Source organism: Pholis gunnellus (genome assembly GCF_910591455.1).
Source record: "Pholis gunnellus genome assembly, chromosome: 6".
In the NCBI taxonomy this organism is placed as follows: domain Eukaryota; kingdom Metazoa; phylum Chordata; class Actinopteri; order Perciformes; family Pholidae; genus Pholis; species Pholis gunnellus.
Genome location: NC_136532.1, coordinates 12,218,991 through 12,243,977, shown reverse-complemented (window position 1 = coordinate 12,243,977; position 24,987 = coordinate 12,218,991). Strand labels below are relative to the sequence as shown.

General features: G+C 42.1%; 2 protein-coding genes across 2 annotated transcripts; one reads left to right on the top strand and one right to left on the bottom strand.

Moving 5' to 3' along the window:
* Positions 1-148: 148 nt before the first annotated feature.
* On the bottom strand, positions 149-5,272 carry foxn4 (forkhead box N4; the record flags this gene model as incomplete). The annotated part of the gene is made up of 9 exons (XM_079160721.1): positions 149-399; positions 488-892; positions 993-1,200; positions 1,297-1,393; positions 1,524-1,651; positions 1,753-1,863; positions 1,953-2,068; positions 2,678-2,844; positions 5,193-5,272. 9 exons carry the CDS (start codon positions 5,270-5,272, stop codon positions 149-151), a joined length of 1,563 nt encoding a protein of 520 aa, XP_079016847.1.
* Positions 5,273-16,439: 11,167 nt separating this feature from the next.
* myo1ha (myosin IHa) lies at positions 16,440-24,832 on the top strand (the record flags this gene model as incomplete). Its single annotated transcript, XM_079162145.1, is given in 32 exon segments — positions 16,440-16,457; positions 16,462-16,599; positions 16,687-16,802; positions 16,899-17,097; positions 17,195-17,275; positions 17,688-17,867; positions 17,950-18,048; positions 18,127-18,243; positions 18,319-18,390; positions 18,502-18,621; positions 18,707-18,774; positions 18,951-19,056; positions 19,171-19,251; positions 19,334-19,425; positions 19,736-19,830; positions 19,919-19,965; positions 20,464-20,544; positions 21,495-21,600; positions 21,682-21,799; positions 21,913-22,026; positions 22,113-22,189; positions 22,271-22,339; positions 22,421-22,505; positions 22,595-22,757; positions 22,847-22,930; positions 23,018-23,111; positions 23,182-23,237; positions 23,324-23,459; positions 23,544-23,614; positions 23,998-24,095; positions 24,178-24,277; positions 24,806-24,832. Coding segments are annotated over 32 exon segments (3,108 nt in total).
* Positions 24,833-24,987: the final 155 nt, after the last annotated feature.

The following is a 24,987-nucleotide window of genomic DNA, read 5'->3' as shown; positions in this document are numbered from 1 at the left end:
TAGAAGATCTGTGTGATTTGTACGTTTCGAAGCACGAAAGAAACCAAGAAATCAGACTTTGACCTCAGTTTTCTTTAGTTGGCGTCCACAGATATCCACAGACAGCTGAAGGAATCAGGTTGAATCTGCAGGAGACAGTTCAGCTGCTTTATATCAGGGCGATGGGCTTGCTGTTGGCTGGCGCGCCCATGTACTGAGAAGACAGGTGGTCCTGGGAGGTGTAGGAAGTGTAGAGGCCCGTCACTTGAACATCTGACATCTGCAGGTTTGCTCCAGTGGAGACAGGAGTCAGGTTGGCTGTTCCCAAGTCACAGTCTGATAGTCGGAGGGGTGAGTTACTGAAGGTTCCCAAAGCGTCCAGGTTAAAGCTGTCGTCCTTCATTTCTTCCCACAGATTACCTGGGCAGATCAATAGAGAGGTGAGTGTACTGATGGAACAACACTTTGATTACATGGCAAACAAAAAACACGTACAAAACAGATTTACCTTGAAGGGCAAAGTCCATGATGCTCGGGTCCAGCGCATCCACCTCTGTGTGTGTATCCCCATGCACACTGTAGAAATCGTCCGGCGGCTTGTTGGGGTGCTGGGTGAGTGGACTGTGGGACAGGTCAGGAACCGTGTGGAGCGGAGGTGTCTGCGCCGGGGCAGGGGACATGGGGGACAGGCGGGCCTGAGCGTGGAGCTGGGCCTGAAGCTGGTGGTGGTGGTGGTGGTGGTGGTGCATGGGTAAACAGGGCAGGGACAGCGTGACTATCGGCTGAGGCTGCATCTGGGCTGAGACGGGCAGCGTGAGGCCAGTGGGACAGCTGGGCAGACGGGTCATGCCGGGCTCTAAAGCCTTACGTCTGCAGTTCTCCGGGCGGTCTGTGATCAGTTTGTCCAACTCATCTGCAGGAAAAACAAAAAAAATGTTCAGACTAAGTTAAAAGGTGATGTCAGATTTGGAAGACTTGTTCTCTTGTTTTAGGAGTAAAAATGAATTTCTAACCAGGGTTGGCCATGCTGCGGCGGATGGCTGGGAGGTCCTTGCGTTTCCACTTCTGCATCTCTTCCTCCATCTTGTCAATTTTGGCAGGGTTCAGCGCCCACAGACAGCCCTTACGGGATGAGCTGCTCGTCTTGTTCTCCACTTTCTCAAAGCATTTGTTTAAGGACAGGTTGTGTCTGACTGAGTTCTTCCATCCATCAGGTGCGGTCTGCAAGGAGAGAAGTGGTGTGCAATGAGTCACACTCTTTATCTACATACACCTTCTCTTTTAGTCCTTCTCTGTCATGTTTATAGAGTGTCATACCTTGAAATAAGGGAAGTGTTCCTTCATAAAGCTATAGATCTCACTGACGGGGAGGCTGCCAGTTTTGCTGTTCTTCAGAGCCATGGCAATCAAACAGCTGAAAAGAAATCACCAAAATAAATCTTTATTTGACAGTAATTCAAAGCAGAGAAGGAGAAACACACTAAAGATAATTCAGAAGGTTTTGTGGGTATTAATATATTTTATCTACATGAGTGAGGTCTGACCTGTAGGAATAGATTGGTTTGGGAAAAGACTTGGGCTGCAGCTCCTGGTCTTGTGGAGCCAGACGAGGTTGCGTGAAAAGACTTTGGTTGTTGAAAGAGACATTGCTATACAGCCCACCAGTTGAACACTATAAGAAAACAAAGAGAAAATAATATGCATTTATTCATTTTGACCAATTTACCAATAAAAAATAAGAGCACAGTATTTTACTAGCTGAGCGTTTGGTACCTGTTGTCCAGTTTGGGTGAGAGAGTACACCTGCTGGGGTGTAGTCTGGTAGACTGAGGTCGGGCACTGGTATCCTGGAGAGGGCATCCCATTCATGGAGAATGGAGACATCTGTGAAGCAGATAACATTTGTCAATCAACCCTGTAAAACATAACAAACATTGGAAACTTTTTTTCTTCACATTGCTGTTAAAACTCACACTTCCGCTGTGGGTGTTGATGATGCTGATTCCCAGAGGGCTGTGCTGCATGTTGCTCTGGAGGTGGAGCATGGAGCCTTGACCCGCTGTCATCGCAGACATGTTGCTCAGCTGAGCTGTGAGGAGGAGCAGCCAGATTACTGTTAGATTCACTGAAAACTTCATCAGATCTTTTTTCTTGTTTTTTTTCCCAGTGCTTTCTATTCATCCAGAGAGTTATGCTGTGATATCTTGGGTTTGAAAATGTTGGCTGTACTGTAGAGTAGAATGGGGCCTAATACCAAAAAAAGACCACCTATAAGAAGCTTACCATTTACAGACTCTAACATGTATTTCTTCACAGAGACAGAGTTGAAAGTGGTTCGCAATTAAGTTCAGTATGGGGTCTTTGGATTGTCTTGTAAGAAACACTTTCATTATGGTATGCTGTTTTTTTTTAAATCTGTTGAGCACAATATTAAGGTGAGCAAAAGCTCATAGCTCAATCTCCCCACCAAAAACTATCCAAATTGATTAATCTCTGAGGTGCTATGTTTTAGTGAAGAACAGTTCCCAATGGCAAAAACATCAATATTGTATCGGTCATTGGTCATTATCTTTTGCTATAAAAACGTTTTTATCTGCAGAGGCCAGAAGTCCAGAAGAATCCAGGCAGTGCTGATTTATCCAATCAGAGAGATGATGCGGTTTTTGAATGTTGCACTGTCCCCTCCCTGTCCTCTCACCTGTCTGTTGCTCCAACAAGCTGCCCTGGGAGGGCCCGTTACTGTGGCCTCGGCTATCAGCCATCTGCTGTAGTCGGGGCACATCCACAGAGGTGAGCCATGACAGAGACTGCAGGTCCCCAGGGAGGTCCTCCTCCCTCAGCTGGGAGGGGTCCGTGGTCAGAAGCCTTCAAGAGAGGAGGAGGAGGAGGAGGAGGGGGAGGAGGAGGGGGAGGAGGAGGGGGGGGGGGGGTTAACACGGCTGTCAGCTCAGACACACACAGACCACAAGTGGAATTTAAATCTAAACACTTGATAGAACATTTTGTCCTTCAAAGTCAAACCCACTGTAATGAGTCTGAATGTGGGCAAACAGAGATGAAAGCTGCTCAGTGAAGCTGCGTATTAGCCATGCCATCCAGGATTTACCATAAGTAGATTAACTACAAGTGTTATTTAGCAGTGACAGTTTTAATCAACAATGAGGGAGTTAAACAAGCTTTCCATTCACAGTAAATCGTCTGTTGAGATTGTTTTTTTTCTTCTAGGTGTGACACTTTGTTTTACCCATAGTTAATACTAGTCTGCTTTATTGATCACCATGAACACTTTTTTTTTTTAAATAGAATAAATGCAAAATAACAATTTAATCTTTTGTAGTATTTTATTTTTCACCTATAAGAACATTTTTTAAAAACCATAATTTTATGAATTTTGTGCTATAAATTGGATTAAATGTAGAATTTCTGTTTAACCAGTGCACTGCCAGTACCAATCAGCTTTCAGTCATTACATCTTTTATGTGGCGAGTCTCAAAGAGAAAGGAAAGAAAAGAAAAGAAAAGAAAAGAGAGGAATCCTCTTGAATCCTCTCCAGTCTCCTCTGCACACACACACTTACTCTGCGAGGGTTTAGTAATTGGGGTCGCTATGACAACACATGCTATTCAGTTAGGGTCTGTGGACAGTGTAGGAGCTCCCCCCCCCCCTCATGCACACACAAACCAAATCTCCTAATAAAAAATCAACCCTGTGTCAGGTGACCACGGTCTCGTCTTTCACCATTGGCTGAATCATAAGTAAACAACGCATGAGATCGTTTGAAACATGGGACAGCAGCACATGTGGCCTGCAACAGTTGGCCTTGTCTATTGAAAAATGATCACCTATTGTGTCCCAAACGACAAATCTGCCCAGTGGCACGTGGCTCTATTGTCTTCCCCAGACCCTTCCTTGATTGTCTCTGTCGTTTCTTTTCTTTACACAGCCCTTGCATTAATCTGTTGGAATGACAGCCCTCACATAAGAGGGACAAATAGGATGCCATCTGCTTCCCTGTCCCTTTCCAGCCTCTATCCTCACCCCCAACCCCCCACCATCACCCCCCTCCCGGGCCAGAGAGGGGGTGCAAATGTAGTTTGAGGTCAGGGCTCTGTGTCTGCCGTCTGAATATGTGACATCATTTCAGCCAGAAATCAGCAGCACACGTCCTGGAACACCTTGCATGCGCCAGTAAATGATTTAGAGTGATCATCCTTTCTGCAGCAGGTTGCATTGTGACGTTTAACACCCTGCATGTTAGTGTGGCAATATCTCAGCTGGAGCTGTGAAGTTTAGTGTACCTTTTGTGAGACTGACTCTCATTCTTTTTCTTTTTCTCCGCCTTGCTGCTGGGAGTTTTCTTTCACTTCTGACAAACTGTAGAAAATAACGTTGAAGCATAATAATTGGAGAGTCTTTGACTGATTGAATGTTGAAGCGACTTTTTTAACCTTCTGTTTAGTATTTTAACAAAAACTCAAAGTACAATAACCATTTACAATATTTGATATGGCTGTTCTTTCACTCTTTGTTTCACAAATATACTAAAGGTTGCAATTGACCATACAAATTCCCAATACAATAGAAACAAATAGATGTTACATGGGGGGTATTCCCACCTCCCCTCCTTATACCAGCAGCATAGAAATTGCTCACTGATGCAAAACATGTTGAGCTGGTGTCTCCGTGTATCCTCCGAGCCTTCCCAGAGGTTTAACAGCACTAAATATTGCACCTCCTCCTCTTCCCTCCCTCCCTTCCTGCCTCCCTCCTTTTCTAATTGGGAGCCACTTGTGCATACTGGTGACCCAGAGCGCCCGTCTCCCCCCAAGCCGGCAGGCCAAGAGGCTCAGGCTCTCCGTGTGCCGACAGCGGGAGTGTAAACAGAGCTGATGGTTTCTGACAGATCCATTCAGACTGAAAATCATTTATTCTTCAGGATTTTCTCTCTCTCTGTCCTTTTTCATGAAACCCCCCATGCACAAAAAGAGCTGTCCATCTACCTTTTTTAAACATAGTGGGGTTAGACAGCTTGTACCATGACCATTTGGGAAACACCTTAGAGGATTTCGTTTCATAAAAAAATATGCTTTTTATCTATTGAGGCATCACATATTTGATCCTGAGTGTTTTTGACAATATGGAACTAACATAATTAGTTGTTTAGCGCTAGAAGCCCTAATATAACTGAACATATTTTAAATCACAAGTCTTACCTGTAGTCCTGTGGAGACGGATGATGCCCAGCATTCTCAATTATTCCTGACATCCTGGATGTAATTCCACCTTCTATCATTTCCTGGGCTATGTGGTACCACTGCAATAAAATAAATGAAATGAACACACTTTAGGTCATCTCCCCAGTGAGTCTTCAAACTGAGATAAACAAGCTATGTGGAAGAAATGATCACAATACTAATATTATTATTGAAATTGTTGATAAACATGATGAAACAGCATGTTTATTTTGGAAAATATAAAAAATAGTACACAAAAAGCAAACATTTTAAACTCAAATGTAAGTCTCAATGAACATTAAACATAAGAATAGACATATTCAAAAACAATCAGTGTGCCTTTGTTGTAGCTGAAGCCCATTTTACAGTTTGAATGTCTTTTGATCCCCTAATTGAATTTCATAAAAATACATAGAATAACATAGCTTGTAGTCAAGAAGCATTTATTCTAAATGTTTACATAACCGTTTGGTCGCATTAGCTTAGGTTTAAATCATTTAGTCTGCCTACAGATAAATTATTTTGTAAGTAAAAATCCTTAATCCTTAAAATGCCAATATTTTCATAAACAACAATCCTACAAAGACTATGATGCGGAAAGACAGAAATAATAATAAAGAATCACCTGTTTTGGATGATATTGAAGAATGTTTGAACCGGTCGCGAGCCCCCGTACTGTATTTCACTGTGTTGCACTTGATTCTCCAAAAACCGTTTTTAAATTTCCCTCTCTGGAGCTGTCCAGCGCTCAGACATGCGCAGTGGAGACTTCAACAGTGCTCCCAGTCGCTCGGGGGACAGGAGGATCCCATGAGTTTGACAGCTGCAGTTAATGCATAGCCTGTCAACAGTAGCGACAACAGCCACACCTCCCACAGCAAGTGCAGAAGTAGAGAAGTAGAGATTTTATTTTTCTCTCAGTTCTGGGGTGACTTTGTGTCAAGGTGCGATCGTGGTGCGCTCCTCCAACAAGTGTGCTGCTGCATTCAAAGTCAGGTCGTACTCCATCCAGACTTTGTAGTCCTTTTATTATAAAATGATTAAAGAGATGAGATTATAAGAGGAGGCTCCCTGTCTGTTTTACACCGGTATCTCCAGTGGCACGCAGACAATTTAATACAAGACAAAATAAAAAAGTATTTAAAAAAAAGTTGAACCAGATTAAGCGCAATAAAAGCAACAGAAAAGCACCCGTGTTAAACCAAAAAAGTAAGAATCAACTAAGTATCCATTTTGCTCCACTATATCCTCCTGTCAGGTTATTCCCAGTAAGCTCCCTCGATCAGGTCTAAAACGATGTGAGTCGCTACTTGTGGTGGCATCTGTGTATGTGAGTGTGAACTTTTTTTTAAGGGAAGTGCTTGTAGATAATTTGCTTCCCGCCGCTGTGGCCGCGTCCTGCTCCTCTCGGCAGTGGGAAAAAGAGCCCGGGAGGCGCGTATAGGGAGGGCAGGGGCCGGGTGGGCTGCAGCGGGAGGCGGCAAAGGCACAACACTCGTGTGTGTGTGTGTGTGTGTGTGTGTGTGGGTGTGTGTGTGTGTGTGTGTGTTTTGTCGCGTTTCAGTACAAGTAGACCAATCCAGAAAATACGAAATTACTCTTCCTCCACCTCCTCACTGAAGATGAAGTGTAAGAAAAACATTTCACTGAGTTGTATGCACAAGGGAAAATAGCTTGTTTTACACAAAGCATCTCTGGTATATAGGTGACAATTTAAGGAGAATAATTGACCCCCCCCCCCCGCCCCCCCCCCCCCCCCCCCCCCATGTCCGTATAGGTGGAGAATTCATCTTTGTATGCAATTAGACGATTAGTGTTGAAAAGCAGCTCTCTGCGTTGGTATTTGTTTGTTTAATTACCTATTCCACGATTTCTGAGAGAAATACATTAGTAGACCAATCTGATCGCAGGCATTCATGGACCCCAGGGGTCCTCATGAGAACTCCAGGGGTCCACTCCCCACAAAGGACAAGTTACAGTTTTAGATTGTTTGATTAACGAAACATTTAATGGGTTGTCTTCCAATTTAAATATTTCACTTTAATCTCTCTTATGATTCGATAGGACATCAGGAATGACATAAATCTTTCTGGAGTCGACAAGTGAAAACGTCTGAAGTTCTGAATGAGATGTAACAAGAAGGTCTTTTTTTTTATATAGCAGACTTGTGAAAACCTGTTGCAGATTTAAATTTGCAGCCGGAAATTAAAGGGGAATTCCTTGAAGTCTGTAGGGAGACTGCAGTGACAGCAGCAGTATCAGCCCCATGGGACCCTACAGATGGTAAATCGGCCTGCCACAATAGGCACAATCAATGATTACATGCATGAACATAACGGACAAAAACAGGACCATCCTCAGAGAGCAGATCCTGAAGGTCCTAAAGCCCGCGGAGTTGTGATCTGTGTGCTCATACTGTGTGTGGAAGGCAACAGTAGGTCAACAGTAGGATGATGATGGTATAATTGCAGTAGCAGGATGAACATTGCACAGCCTAAAAACGCCACAGGTTCACTTCAGCCAGATGTTTCTTAAACAGTTCATTCATATATTAGTCTGAGTAAGTGCCAGCTGCAGGGGTTGGACACAAAAAAACATCCAACTGGCAGACATAATTAGTCGTGTGACAATAAAATAATCGTCAACTATTCTGATTTATATTTTCAGTATTATTTTAAACAACAATGCAAAACATTCACTTTAGTCTCATTTGTGAGGATGTGCTTTGTCTTATGTGAACTGATTGTCTGGGTTTAGGAGTGTTGGTCTGAAAAAAACAAGCAACATGATGAAAGGAAATTCAGGAAATTATGATAAAAAAAAGAAAACGCTTTAAAAAAAACTATTTTATAGACAATCATGGATCAATTGATTAATGGAGAAAATTAGTGGAAAATGGATCAATGCAGCCCTCTTGGAAATACAATATAACAGCACTAATCAAAAGCAAGTTTGAAAATCTGTTTTCGGTAAAACTAGAGTAGACTTAGTGGATTGATCAATACATTTAGTTTGTAGTGTTAACCAAATATCATGTTGCATATCTCACTGTCCGGTGTTTGTCTATTGTATCGTTACTAGTCTTCACCTCTGTAAACACAGTTTATTAGATTAGATCAGTCTTCACTCCACACCACTTTACAAAGCTCTGGACATACCGTGAGACCTTTCACTGTCACTCCCTGACAGCTAAAGGTCTAACAGGAAATATTGATGAAGATTTTTGAAGGTTTCTTGTGTTTCCCTCTTACTGATTTCCATCATTTGTTATGCAATGGAAAAGCCACATTATGAGCTTCTGAAAACTACTGTATATCTTTTATTGTCAGGTGTTTTGATTATTCTTTCCCTGTGCACCTATGCAGGCCTTTAGTCAATATTAGCATAGTGGTGATATTACAAACTAAGGTGCTATTTATTTATCTATTTATTTGGGTATTTGTTTTAGGACGATTAAGTCAATGGCAATGACTCCGAGAGCTTGTGGGATGCAGTCAGGAACGAGCACGAGGACTCACTGCAGCTCAGGAACACACAGTGAAGGCCCTCCTCACTCAAGCCTGTTCAGGAGTAATGTGGAAACAATGGGCTCACCGCCTGAGGGGTTGGCCTGTGTTTTTGTCTTGCACCAAGTGTTTACTAAAAACACATCAGCCCCCCTGAGAACGAGGTCAGCTTGCTCCCTCTAATCTCCTCTGCAGGCAGAGACACAGTGTCCCCCAGAACAAGGTGTCACCCAGAGTGACCCTCTGGCCACACAGTGGAAACTGCTGTCAGCCGTGCTTAGCCAAGGTGCAGCATCAGTGTCCTGCCAAAGGCTCCGATGAGGCCGGAGCAGACTGTCAGGCCTCCGGTTGTCCTGTCAAAGGTCAGTGAGTCTGAGACGACTTACATCAGGTTTCGGTGTATTTACACCTTCACAGAGGGAAGACATGACAAAACAATGATCAAATGTCACTACAACAAAGTTTTTATATCATCTTTCAACTCTATAGTCAACAAGGGATTGGATTTTTTTCTATACAGTATTATGATAGCGTGCTAGCAGAAGTTGAAATGGAACAGTTCCTTTAAGTGCAGCTCAACACTGTTATAGTTATGATATAATAAACTTGTATTAAAGGCTCAGTTCACCCAAATCACAAACCAAAACAAGAAGCAACATATAATCCCTTGCAATGTAAAGCCATGTAGACAGTTTTTATTTTATTTGGTGACATTTTTAGATATCCACTTAATGCATTAATTTGATGCAGTTTACTAATTAATGCTCGTTATTGGATTGCTACTCAAACAAGTGGAATGTTGTGAGTATTTCCATTTCATTCTACTTTATAGTTCTTTATAGTAGCAACTCAAAGGGAAATCTTACTTTTACAGATTAAGATGTTAAGAGTTTATACGATATGATACATTGTTAGACAGATAGATAGATAGATGTATACTTTATTCATCCCCAGGGGGACATTTGTTGGTAGCAGCAGCAAACAAAGTTACAGAGTAAAGATGAAAGATGAAAGATGAAAGACGCTCAATATATACAATACAATAAGATAACAGAGCAGAATATAATACATTTAAAGAAAAATAAAAAATGCACAGTATATGCAATAAAATAGAATGGTATTAAATTAAATTAACTAACTAGGTAAAAAACAGTAGTCCAAGGATCACCAACAGCAAACAACAACAGTGTAGCAGTGTTGTAGTCAGTTGAAGGATGATCTGGCCAGATGTGATTTGTTGTCTTATTGCAGAGGGCAGGAATGTTCTCCTGTAACTGTGACAGCGGAGCTGGATCAGTCTGTTGGAGAAAGTGCTCCGCTGTCCCTGCAGTAGGTGGTGGAGAGGGTGATCCGGGTTATCCAATATGGATAATAGTTTCTTCAGTGTCCTCCTCGCACCACCTGTTCCGGATAGTCTTGTTTACAACCAATGATGGAGCCGGCTTTCTTAACTAGTCTGTTAAGTCTGTTGGTGTCTCCGGCTCCAATGCTGCTCCCCAAGCAGACTACGGAGAAGTAAAGTGCACTGACCACAACAGAAACATCTCCAACATCTTGCTGCACACGTCGAAGGATCGAAGTTTCCTCAAGAAAAAGAGTCGACTCATCCCCTTCTTGTACACAGCGTTGATGTTGGTCTTCCAGTTCAGTCTGTTGTTATAGATTATTCTGTCCAATAATATATTAAATAGTTAAAATATGTATAAAAATGCATATAATGTATAATAAAGGGGGCATTTCTCTACATTATGAATAGTTTTACTTTTGATACTTAACTATGCAAGTATTTTCACATTGTATTATTATAAATATTTCTTTATCCACTGCCAGACTTCAAAACCATGAGTTTTCAGAGTATTGGCCAATATTTGTCAAGCTTAAACGCCCCTCCAGGTCCCATCACACCATTCTCTCTCCTACACGGCAGGTGACCTCTCCGGACAGACTGCTGGACTTCACACTCCCTATTGTCCTGCAGGATCACAGAAGAACATATCTTGAAGGTTTAGAGAGGTCAATGGTGTTGACCTTTGAGTGACCTGTGTCAACACCAAAGCCTCTGGTCTGAGGCGAGGTCAGTCCTTTTAAGTGCCCTAAAGGGTAAAGATGGAGCAAAAGTCCTCTTCTTTTTCCACACCCGATTGAGTTTAAAAGAGCCTCATTTCCAAAAGAGCTCTTAGTAACTTTTTTATGTGTCACAGCAGGCACATGGTGTCCCCTAAGGATGGCACTCAGACACCCCTAAGTCAAGTTGTCTGAATTACTGTGTATTTAGTTTCTGCAATGACCTTTCAGGGGTTATCTGAGCTGACAAATATTTGATTCCTGGCGCATAAGAACTTACAATGGCATAATGATGTTGCATATCCTTCTCGTCTATTAAACAAGACATATATAATATATAAGTAAAAAGAAATGTCCAATTTTGGGTATGAAGTAACCTCACTGACACCCACATTTTGGGTCTGACATGATGACGGGGCCCGGGCTTCGTTACGGTGCTCTGACAAATTTGAATAATGGACTATGAAAGAAGGATAGATCCAAAGAAAGGGACAGGGGAAGAAAGAAGGTCTTTGGAAAAAGAGGAATTAGATAGGAAGAGAGGGAGAAATAAAGGGAGGGAAACAGTGAAATGGAGACAAAATGAGAAGGAGAGAAGAGAGAGAGAGAGAGGGGGCAGTAGTGGTTTGATGTGAGTGTTATCATCAGCTCTCATTCTCAGCATGGAATCTATAATGGGAAAATCAACCTCTCTGACTCCTGTGTAATTGGATTTGCCGGGTCTCGTGCTGAATCAGAGCCCAGTGGGTAGCACAAAGCTTGTTAAGATTGGACAAGCATTGCTGGGCCGCTGGTCCAGGGGGAGAGGTGGGGCGATGGCAGAGGTAACCTTGACAACTTTTCTGGAGTGAAGAGTGAATAATTCAAAAGTGTTGATGAACACTCAACTGGTCACCCATCATAGACAATTGACTGAAAGCTTTCCAAGCATTAATTAATCCATACATTGAGTGAAGCCTGATCTCTTCTCACATTTAGGTCACCAGAGCAGAGAAAATGGACACCTGTGTTACCTGGAGGGCTGTTGGTTGATGGTTACCAGCTATCAGAAGTAAACACTCCCACCCTCTTCACAAGGCACAGCTATTTTAAGGCAAAGCTTGACAAGAAATTTGAATTCCTGTACCAAATCCTCCAATTTAATATATGATTATCCATTTATGTCTTATTGTTATCTATACGAATAGCATGAAAACAAAGTCTCGGCTCAGCACTTTCAGCAAGTGGGTCAGTGAGTCAGTGAGTCAGCAGATTAAGACTAACTACGGTTGCCTTCAGGCAGCTTCAAAAAGCAAAAGGCCCTCTCTAGAGCCAGTGTTTGGTTTGTCCGTTCTGGGCTACTGTAGAAACATGGCGGTGCAACAGGTCGGATGCCGCGAGGATGACCTGCCCCCCAATGTAGATATGAAGGAAAACAACTCTTCAGGTGATTATGCCCTAATGAAAACAAAGTTATGAATATTATATTCAATTTCTGCCAATAAATCCCCCTAAATCCTACACTAAACCTTTAGGAGGCACGCTGGGTTAAAGGTTCTGACCACAAATGGCCCTGGTCCGGCCAAGGACCTTTGATTCCAGACATTTCCCATCTTTCTTTCCCTTTATTTCCTGTCACTTCTTCATCGTCAAATAAAAATGATTGTAGACTCATAGACATGGACATTTCAATGCTGTTGGATGAACTTGAATTACAGGTGCTGTTAGTTGATAATTAGTCTCGCATAGCCATACCAATCTCCACAGCACTGTGGTAGTGCTAAAGAAAGGTCTGGCTCTACAAATTATCATTCTGGTATGGGGAGAAAAAGGTATTTCTTTAAACCAATTACAATCGTCTTCGGCACCGCTAAGCACAGGATGCAACGACGGCCTTGCGCAGATAGCCAAAGGGGAGGAGAATGCCAGCTAAAATAGGCGGCCAACGGCATCCTTATACCCACAGTCTAAATCTGGTGAGTAGTACTAGTTGATAATTGTTTCCACCCAAGCAAAACATGTGGTAATTGCATTTGGGCATCAACCCAGTAGCATTGTACAGAACCTCTTAACACTGGCAGCTCAGTCTGCCGCTCAAAACAATGGTGCTCCTCCTGACCAGCATTGTTATACTGAGTAATGAAGCAGTTGGTGATCAGCCTGTAATGTATCCATCTAATCAAAGATCAGTAACCAGATATAGACTGTGTCAGCAGGGAAGAAGGAGACTGGGGGGGTTTACACTGTTGCAGTGATGTAATGGAGCTAGAGAGAGAAGACGGAGAGAGGGAAAGGGGGATGGTTGGACTGGTGTGGTTTGGATCTTGTTTCTGTATCGTTATGCTACACTCAGTAGAGCAGTAGATACCCAGGTAAGCACTGAGTTAGACCTCCCTGTCCATCCACCTCCCATTGTATGAATGATTAAGCACCGGCCCACAGTGCACTGAGCCTGAGTCAGGATGGTGTGGAAGAGCATATGTGCACACAGGCCTCCACGCAGCATCACCAACACTACTTTGACTGCACCATACTGGATGAATGAGCTGCTAAAAACCAGGGGAGAAGACAGTACATGTGTTTTTTAATAGTATTATAGAAGCTGGACTTTTGCCAACTAACTGTCAACAATCCAGTGCTTACAGGTTCACTGTTGTCTTCATGCAAGCAGACACAGGAGGAAACGCTGTTCTTGTTTAAATTCTCTGGAAGGATTTTTTTTTACAGTTTGGATCCTTTTTGAAAATCTGCATCTGACAGCAGAATAATACAACTTCAGAAATGCAGGTTGGAGTTTTCTCTTGTGTTGTAATGTGTTCATCTTGTCATCAGCTTTGTTTCATTTTATATTGTTTGCTGCAGTTTAGTTGTCAAAGTGCTGTCCAAGAGTTTCAAAGTTGATACAGGACGTTTGACAGTTCAGTGTGAATTTATGTTCTTTGACTTGTGGGTTAAGATCCAGTTCCCGAAGGCTAAAAGGATCTTTATCCCATCGTAAGTCACACTCTATGGCTTAAAGTTAGATGTGAAGATTGATACCTCTGTCATACTAAGTTAAATATGAAACTACAGCCAGCAGCCAGTTAGCTTAGCTTAGCACAAAGACTGGAAACAAGGGGAAACAGCTAGCCTAGATCGGTTTGAAGTTAACAAAATCCGCCTACCAGCACCTCTAACGCTCACTCAATTAACAAGTTTTATCTTGTTTGTTTCATCTATTCAAAACTAAGTGTAAGTGTAAAAAATGGCAAACCAAATTTTAAAACAGAATTAGTCTCTCTCATAATCCCATCACAATAGTGACTGGAAAAAAGTTTCAGTTATAAGGCTCTAAAAATGGAAATATGACCAACGCATGAGGCAATCTGACAGATAAGAGGGAGATAAACGTTCCTGTTACTTTGTTGGTAAACTGCAGTGTCCTAGCAGCAGCTCCCCCCGCCCTCGACTGAAGCCATCTCTACTTCTCACGCAGATGAGGTCACCCTGTCTCAGGCAACACTGACACTCTAGACCAAGATGAGGGACCATCTCTTAATTAAAATACAATTGGTTGTGCTCTGAGGTAGCAAACCAATTCACCTGATCTGACAATGGCTGAGTGGATTCATTGCATAATCATTCTTCCCGCTGTTGATGTGATTGGGCCGCCGATTGTTTAATTAACTGCAATTACAACCCAGTGCACTTGATTTGTATTATATAAAGCTACAAATAACATATGAACAAGGGTACGTTTTTTTTCTAGAGTCAAGTGCTTTCTTTAACTCTTTTTTTCTTGTCCTTCTGGACTGAGAACGCCCATTCAATGTCCAGCCTTTCCACCACAGTGTCATTAGAAACACTTGTGCATGCTGCAGACAGCTTCCTTAAAAAATAAATACCTGCAGGACATCAAAGGCAACCTGAATGGAAAACAGCAGACGTTTAGATTTTGTCAGTGCACTGAATGAAAACCTCAAACATTAGCATTATCATCACCACTGAATTCAATAATCCTCCTCTTGACAGGAGCTTATCTGTTCATGTTATTACTTGTAATACTGTATGGCAGATCCCTAAGTCACGCTGTCCCAGCATATTGTCTGCTTGTGCTGCCCTGAGAGAAGTTTGTTCCCATGAAGAAAGGGGGTGTCACAGATACCCCACACCAGCACCACTACCATCACATCGCCAGATTGATTCTGACGTCCAAAAAAGGGTTCCTTCAATGATATTGTTCACCTGTCTCATTGGCTTAAAGTGGGTGGCTGGGAGGAGGGAGGGCTGTGGGAAGGGGGTCGGGTGAGGGTTATTGGTGGGGACACGGGGTGAGGGGTATTGTTGAGGAGAGGGGCGAGAGCATTGGGGTGTGGGGCTGACAGGTGGAAAAAAACACTCTCATCTGACTAGCCTCCTCTATCCTTCCATGGGGCCCCGTGTGAGCAAAGTAATGAAGTCCAAATTACAACACAGGATTGCTAGGAACAAGCCTCTATTGTTCGCCCTCGGGGCACACTAAATGAGTGTCACAGCAAGCAGCGGGGCACAGACCGTTACTGCACTATTTAGTCTGTCCCGTTGTCTCAAGACGGCCCCGTTTCAGAGGTTCTCAGATCAGACAAATACTGCTCCCCTCCTCCCCCCTCCTTCGCCTTCCCCCTTCCTCTGTACAGCCAACCCCTCCCCAACTCCTCACCCCAAAATAGGCCAAATCTCCTCTATTGTGTTTCGACTGCCTAGTGTGAAATTCACTGTGACGTTAAATGTTTTCTAATGAATAATTACTGAATGGATATGCAGGGGGAATATGTGTAATGGATTGTAGACTGCATTTTAAAGACGTCTTTTTTGTCTCTGCTCCGTGGTATTTACAGGACAAAAACACTTGGCCTTTCTCAGAAGAAATGAGGGCCATAGGCGGAGGATAGGGGCAGGGGGAGGAGAGGGGGGAGGGCTTTGTGTCAATTAGATCCAATGGATTATCTTTTTTAATGTTTTTACAGAGAGAGTTGAGAATCAAAGGACTTCTGCGTCCAAAGAAGAGAGAGAGAGAAAAATACAAAACCAACAAAAGCTGTGAAAACCTTTGGTCTAAGTGTTGGTGCTGAGAATGCAAAACAGATTGGTGGAATTTTTCCCACTATGCCTCTTAAATGTGCCGCTGTTTAGGGCTCCCCGAGTCCATTTGCACAGTGTGCTGTGTTTGGTTGGTGTGTCAGCTCTAGTGAACGGCGGGCTGCCAGCCAAGGTCCCTGTGTGCTGTGTAGCGATCATTAGCTTCCGTCTGTTCGTCCGCACAATCACAGAGCTTTGCTTCAAAGACACATAGGACCTCTAGACCTCTTATTTCAATAGAACTTACAGGGACCATGTTTGTGCTTTTTCTGGTGCTGTTTTTCAGCTCCGTCCTCCCCCATGGAGACATTTATACAAACACGCATTCAGTTGCATTTGTCAAAATAAATGGCTGAGAATCTTGAATATCATTGTTATGCATGTAAAATGTGTTACACTTGTTATTGGCAGAGTTTGTGTCCTCTAAAGTTTAGAGTTAATTTAACTAATAAAGAGACTAAGTTAATTGAGTACTGTGAAGTATTGAATGTATAAAATGTTAAATAGAGAAATCCTCAGTTTATGACGCTAAACACCAGGCATATTCCCAACGCTATTAGGTTGTGCATCTTGCTGCCTTATGGTTGATACAACTTGTTGCACAGGGTCAGCTGGACATGGAGGGCGCCCTGACTGCCAGGGATCGGGTTGGAATCCAGGATTTTGTGCTTTTGGATGAAACCACTGAGGCGGCCTTCCTCAGCAACCTCAAAAAACGCTTCAGCAAAGATCTCATCTATGTGAGTGTCGGAAAGGACGTTCAAATCCTGCTGTCCGCTAATGTGTGTGCATCGCAACAATTAAAATGAACATTTTAATTCTATTAGACCTACATAGGCACATTGCTAGTGTCTGTGAATCCCTACAAAGAACTGGACATCTACAATAGCAAACAGATGGATCTCTACATGGGGGTCAACTTTTTCGAGCTTCCACCACACATGTGAGTATGAAAACTATGAATATTTGTGCATGTGTGTGTGGTAAGTTTTCTTCGGGTTTGTCTGTGAAATATTCAGATTGCTCTGCATCATTACAGCTATGCTTTGGCAGACAACGCCTACCACACCATGCTGACAGAGTTTAACAATCACTTCATCCTCATCTCTGGAGAGAGTGGAGCGGGGAAGACAGAGGCCTCCAAGAAGATTTTGCAGTATTACGCTGTCAGCTGTCCGAGCACCACTCTGCTCAACACCGTCAGGGATAAAATGCTCATGTCCAACCCTGTCCTGGAGGTCTGGTGGTAACTTGTGATATATCATTGTAATGACATACCAAACAGCAGGTTGTGCTCACAGTTATTATTCTGTATGGTATGGTGTTCCCCCACAGGCTTTCGGCAATGCCAAAACGTTGAAAAATGACAACTCAAGTCGATTTGGGAAGTATATGGACATTCAGTTTGACAGCCAGGTAAGAATCAAGGGACATATTCACAGAAGCGCTTTCAATATATACATTAATACATTTTAATTAAGAAATAAATAAATGTGGAAGTGTCTGAGAAGTCCTATAAGTATAGTTCCCCCTATTTTTTTTATTAACACTCTCAAATAGTCTGTATAGGTTTATACTACAGCAACACATGCTTGAAGGACACAAGCTGAAATACATTGGCCTTTGTTTTATTTTTGGACCCAAGGATCAATTTTTCCATCCAAAAACATTTTAGATTAGAGAAGAAAGTTAACATTCCTTTAATAATATTGAAAAATAGCGTTTAACAAGAATACATTTGATCCCAAGAGGATTTTTTAGTGGACCATAGGCTATGTTTTTTCTGCAAGTTGTAGAGCTGCTGTCTTTAGGATCATGATGCCCATAGGGGGATGCTGTCGGAGGCCATATCCTGAACTACCTGCTGGAGAAGTCGAGAGTCGTACATCAGAATCACGGGGAGAGAAACTTCCACATCTTCTACCAGCTAGTGGAGGGAGGAGAGGAGGACCTACTGCACCAGCTGGGCCTGGAGAGAGACAGCCAGCATTATAACTATCTAACCCAAGTATGTTTAACTCAGTTTTGATAAAACAGATGAAATAGACAACGCATTGACAATGCGCTGCTATGTTTGCTGTTTCTCACAGGGAGAGTGTGCCATTGTGTCTTCCATTAATGACAGAAATGACTGGAAAACGGTCAAAAATGCACTTCAAATCATCAACATTGATGAGATTAACACTAATGTAAGTTGGATGCTGATTTACTCACTCACTCTTCCCTTTTAGTTTGGCATTGATTTACACATTCTTCATTCTGTCCAGCACTTGTTTGGGACCGTTGCGAGTGTTCTCCACCTGGGAAATGTTCAGTTTGACTCCGACAGTAAAGGCCGTGCCCTCCTGAACAACAACAATGCGGAGCTGCGCTGGGTCTCAAATGTAAGGAAATAGAAATGAAATGCCTTTAGATTACAAACAGTCAAAGTATAAACTCAATGTCATTTCCCCCTGTAGCTACTAGGAGTTGATGCTCACAGTCTCCAAGAGGGACTCACATACAGGAAGATTGAAGCCAAAAAAGAGCAGGTGCACGCGCGTTAAAATGTGCTTCGGTTTTATTTATGATAAGGTTGTGTTTCTATTTCAACTTTCCCTTTAGTGTTTAGAATTTAGCTATGATTTTGTCTCACTGTAAAGGTCCTCAGCCCATTCACAATCGATCATGCCATCTATGCTCGAGATGCCTTGGCCAAAGCCATCTATGGACAGACCTTCACCTGGCTGGTCAACAGGATCAACGAGTCCATGGAGAACAAGGTGGGGAGGAGCAGAGCGTGTGACAAATGACAAGTCCCAGACAGTGAGGATGAGTATTAACTGACTTTATGCTTTTGTTTGCCAGGACCTTTCAAGGAAGAATGTAATAGGGCTTTTGGACATATATGGATTTGAGGTTTTCTATGTGAACAGGTGGGCAGAAATCGTTCCTATTGTAACATCGTGGCACTGATTTGATTATGTTTGATACCCTGATGAAGGCTGTAATGTAACAGAAATCATTCATGGTTAAACTGCACATGTATGATTGGTTGCGTGACCATGATTCTTACTGAGCTTGACCTGTTTGTTATGACCTATTTCCTCAGTTTTGAGCAGTTCTGTATAAACTACTGCAACGAGAAGCTGCAGCAGCTTTTCATCCAGTTGACACTCAAGGCTGAGCAGGAAGAATATGAAGCGGAAGATATTGAGGTAAACCTGGGAGGTATAATGAACCAATGACTATGATAGATAGAGTGTGTTTACACTGACATGGTGTTGAATAGATTTCCATTCATAATCTGTTTTAATGATTCTCCCCTCCAGTGGGAGCCGGTTCAATTCTTCAACAACAAGATCATCTGTGACCTGGTGGAGGAGAAACACAGAGGGATCATATCTATACTGGTGTGTATTCACTGGGAGAGAACAGTTTATTGAACAAACACTGAAGCTGACGCATTATCGCGTGATGATGATAATCTTGCAGGATGAGGAGTGTCTCAGGCCAGGAGATGCCACAGATCTCACCTTCCTGGAGAGACTGGAAGATAAGATGTCAAATCATCCTCACTTTGTCACGTGAGTTTAAAACTAACCTCAACTTGGCACACACACCTGCAGGATATTTCAAAAGTAGGGAGGTTTACATGACCAGTGTTGCACATTTGGTGATAAAACATTAGTTTTAATTATATATGAACTCACGCTAAATGATACTGTGTAATTCAAAGCTTCTCCTCAACACTGACGTGTAACTCCGGTCATGAAACGTTCTGCTGACTGGTCTCTTGTGAGCGAGCCGACAGTGAAGAGAGATGGAGGATTAGGATCGGTCTGTAAAGCCTCTCGCTCTTCATCCCTCTGTCTCTCTCCACCTCTTTGACCGCAGGCACAAACTGGCTGACAAAATGACACGTAAGACTCTGGAGAGGGGAGATTTCCGTCTCTTGCATTATGCCGGGGAGGTCACCTACTGCGTTGTGGGTAAAAGAAACCACAATGTCAAGCCCTGTTACTCAAACATCTAAACCTTCTTTTTCATCTGGCTAACAGCTTTCTTTTGACATTTTAGGTTTCCTGGACAAAAACAACGACCTATTATACAAAAACATAAAAGATGTAAGTCTGTTAATTAGTATTTTGTATTATTTGAGGCAAGGAGTGGTACTATGTATGGGAACTTAATTAGTACCGTGGTTATTATCAGTAGTGTAAAGCTTTGCGCTAAAGTTCCAAAACTTTTTTTACAACACATTTTCTTGATAGCCCTGCTAGCATAGTGCACTCTATTTCTTTATTGTCATCATATGAATCATATTCATAAATCTTTCACAGCAGATACAGTATATTGATGTGTCATAGCAGAAATTGAACAGATGAACCTAATGGCATTCATGATGGCTCCGTTCCAACAGTTATTGCAATGCAGCAATTAACAGAGTTACAGTATTTGTTACATCTGTGTTTGACAAGTGTAGAAAACTCTACACATCTTTTTAACTTTAGTTTCTGCTGCTGTAAATCACACAAGAGCTGTTGGCAAACAATGTTTGAGTATCACACGATATGTTGAATTGGTGTGTTTTAATCTATGTGTGTTATCTCCTCTTCTCATAGCTGATTTGTCAGTCTAAAAATGCCATCGTCAGAGAGTGCTTCTCCACAATGGATTCAGACAGCAGGCGAAGACCACAAACAGTGAGTCCATGTTTGACGCTCCACATCTTCTGTATCGCTGATGAATAGGATATTATATATTATCAGCAGTCCTGAGTTACAAGTCATATACAAGCATTCATTTTCTAGTCATTATGTAAAGTGGGAACAGAGAACTTTTTTTGCACAGTGTAATTCGCAAGCATCCAAAAGATTGACATTTCAACCAACAACATATATACATACAAACCAAAAAATTATCTCCACCTACAACTAGTAGATCACGTGATACAAGCTAGCACCTATTATCCCGTTAACAGTTTACAAAAATAACACATAATGTACCAAAGGAAGGCCTGTAGTCCATACAGGACATACGTGTTGTACACATTTTTATGGAGTGAGTTTTCTAAAGAGAAAAAACATGCACAATGAAGTTTACAAATGAGAAGAAATAAATCAGTAAGGGCTCTGGATCAGTGGTTCTCAACCTTATTGAGTCACGACACCCCAGAACATTCAGGTTGGTGGTTGCGACACTGGCAATCACCATTGTGATTGCTCTAATAAATATTGAAAATAGATAATGCTTTGTTTTTGAGTACAGTTTGTTTTGGTTTGAACAGATTGCACTGAGGCTTTGTCCAATGTGCTCCAGGCACTGTGGATTGTGATGGTACTGGTGATAAGTGTTCTCTGATTTAGGTGAGCTGATATCTGTTCTACCAGATGGCACTGGTGGTGAAATTTATTTTAAAAAATACATTATTTTGTTTTTTTCTTCCTCAACCATCTGGAACCCCCAGAAATTATTGTACGACCTCCTTGTGGGTCACACTCCCCATGTTGAGAACCACTGGTCTAAATAGAGTGATCACTGAGACAAAGTCATTTCTTTCTCTGTCAATGGCAGTCAGACCGCGTCATCATTTAGCCATCTGTATGTGACAGATGAACTGTTGGGGATTATGACCCTCATGTTGTGTCTGTAGGTGGCGACCCAGTTTAAGAGCAGCCTGCTGAAGCTGACAGAGATCCTCATGGCTAAAGAGGCCTGGTACATACGCTGTCTAAAATCCAATGAGTCCAAGCAGCCAGGTACTTAGTAGAACATACATGAAACTATTTTGTGAACAGGATGGACATGTTTGATGCAAAGTCTCCCTCACACAAACACAGGTCAATTTGATGAAGCTCTGGTCAGACACCAGGTGAAGTACCTGGGCCTGATGGAGCACCTCAGAGTCAGGAGAGCTGGTTTTGCGTACAGGCGCAAATATGAGATCTTCTTAAAAAGGTATGAAGGACCGCAGAGCTTGGGCCTCATGCTTGATTTCTAAATTAAAACCCTCCGTTTAAGTAGTTACTCTCCAGTGCATATTTGAGTGGGATGTATGCTGCATCTTCCAGATATAAGCCCCTGTGCCCAGCCACCTGGCCTCACTGGGGAGGACTGCCTGCTGATGGGGTGGAAGTGCTGGTTCAACATCTGGGCTACCTGCCAGATGAGTACAAAATGGGACGGTGAGGACAGCACTAACTAAATACAACAGAGAGAACACATTCTATGAGTAACCAACAACATTTAGTCACGTTGTCCTTTGTTTCAGAACCAAAATATTCATCCGTCATCCGAGGACACTTTATGCCACAGAGGATGCATTTGAGAAATGCAAACACGAACTGGGTGAGTGCAAATCTGGTGTGATGAAGTGTCAGTCATTACTAGTTGTGCACAGTGATCTAATATTATGCTCTGAATTTGCAGCGACGAGGCTCCAGGCCAAATACAAAGGATACAAAGCAAAGGGAGAGTTCAAAAAACAGAAAGAAGCTGGTAAATGCTACAATGCATGATGTTGTGTCATGTGAGCAAAGGAAACTTATTCAGTCTCTCTTATATTTCCTTTTATTTCAGCTACTAAGATTGAAACGTGCTGGAGAGGAGTGCAGGCTAGGAAGGACAGAGAGAAGAGAGCCTGGGCTGTAAAAGTCATCAAGAAGTAAGAAAGAAGATGACACATCATTACACAGCTCCTCTCAATCTTAATGTCACATTTTCACTGACACAATATTTTACAATCGCTTTTAGATTCATCAAAGGCTACATGACCAGAGGACAAGCAAAGAACACAGATAACTCGGAGTACCTGGCCTTTGTGAGACAAAACTACTTGAACAGGCTCAAAGGCAACCTGCCAAAGACGGTTTTGGATAAAACCACTTGGCAAACTCCACCAGCAGTGCTGACAGAGGTACACCGATTAATCAGCTTTGTTGTAAAACCGATTACATTCAAGCGTAGCTTTTATTTTGACTCGGTGCATGTTTTTGTTCTCGTCAGACATCAGAGATACTGCGTAAGCTTCACTACCGTCTCATGGTGCGGAGGTATGTGAGAGGAATCACTCCCCAGAAAAAAGTCCAGGTAACATACATGTAAACACATTATCTATAAGACTACATCATCATATTATCTTTGTAGTGGTACACTTTGTACTTTTTGTCCCTTCAGTTTCAACTGAAGCTCCTAACCAGCTCCATCTTCAAGGGCAAAAAGGACAGTTATCCACAGAGTGTCGCTCAACCTTTTGTGGACAGCAGAATCAGTAAGTAGCGGATACATTCACGTTACGCCCTTTTCCTGTTGATCATTTTTACATCATTTGATATCTTTAGGTGAACAAGACATTAACACGAGGGTTCTCCAGATGATGCGCAATGAGCACATTAAGGTAATAAAATGTCTTTATGCGCCCAGAGGAAATACAGCCTCACATCAAACCCAACTCACTGTGTTGTGTTCTGCGTTTCTGTACAGTACAGTGTCCCGGTGATTAAATATGATCGGAACGGTTTCAAACCAAGGCCACGACAGCTCATCCTCACCCAGACAGCTGCTTATGTGATAGAGGAAGCCAAGATCAAACAGAGAGTGCTGTACACGTCTCTCAAAGGTAAGGACAGTGTGAAATTATACATTTCACCATTAAGGATGTTTTCATATCGGGCTTGAAGTGTCTGTAATCTACTCATTTCAGGTATTTCGGTCAGTAACTTGACGGACAGCATCATCGTATTCCACATAACATGTGAGGACCCTAAACAGAAGGTATGTGGATACATGTAATATATATATATGGAGATATTTGGGCTTGCCATTTTTATTTTTACTTGGGCCACTAATATGGCACTGAGAAAGTTTTATGTGGAAATGGGAAATAACTAATATAGTGGAACAAATGAAACGTGTTTGATATTCTGAATCGAGAACAAACTAACAGAGATCAAGAGAGCACTGTCTTTAGTGTTAAAGCAGCTTTACTCTACTGAATATTATTGAAAGGAAGCATAAAAAGCTGAGTAAATTGTTGAGTCATACAGCTCATTTACTCAGAAGATGTTCAGGTAGAAGTTTCTTAAATCCAATAGAACATTGCATTTTGTATATTGGTTCCATTTGTCTGATTGTGTATTATTTCGTGATTGTTTCAGGGGGATCTTGTAATGCAGTGCGACACGCTGTTTGAGTGTTTGACCAAACTCAGTGTCATTGCTAACAAACAGAACGCAATCAAAGTGGTTCAGGGCAGGTGAGTCTGTGATTAAGAAAGAATCAAACAGGTTGGATTTGATCTGTGCTTCAATCTAAAACTCTTGTGCATCGACTCTCAGCGTCAAGATTGAAATCCAGGCAGGTAAAGAGAGTGCGGTGGACTTCAGCACCGGACAGGAGCCCATGGTATACAAGGCCAAGAACGGACACCTCATGGTGGTGAGATGAGTGCTGTTATGATGATATATGATATATATATATATATATATATATACAGGACTGTCTCAGAAAATTAGAATATTGTGATAAAGTTCTTTATTTTGTGTAATGCAATTAAAAAAACAAAAATGTCATGCATTCTGGATTCATTACAAATCAACTGAAATATTGCAAGCCTTTTATTCTTTTAATATTGCTGATTATGGCTTGCAGCTTAAGAAAACTCAAATATCCTATCTCTAAATATTAGAATATCATGAAAAAGTATACTAGTAGGGTATTCAACTAATCACTTGAATCGTCTAATTAACTCGAAACACCTGCAAGGGTTTCCTGAGCCTTGAAAAACACTCAGCTTGGTTCAGTAAACTAAATCACACGTATGGGGATTATCACAATATTCTAATTTTCTGAGACAGTCCTGTATATATATATATATATATATATATATATATATATATATATATATATATGATGCTCTGGTCAGACTAAAGGATACAACATGAATCAAACTGTTTGCCACCGCAGGTTTCCACTCGGGCTAGGACCCGGTAACATGTGCGGGGTTGAGACGACACACAAGAAGCCCCTGCATATTTCATCAGGAGACCCCTGAGGGGAGATCAACATGTCTAAAGGAAACACACCTGACCAGAAGCACTTTAGAAACCCTGGACGAGCTTGCTTTGTTGTACAGCAACACGTTTCTC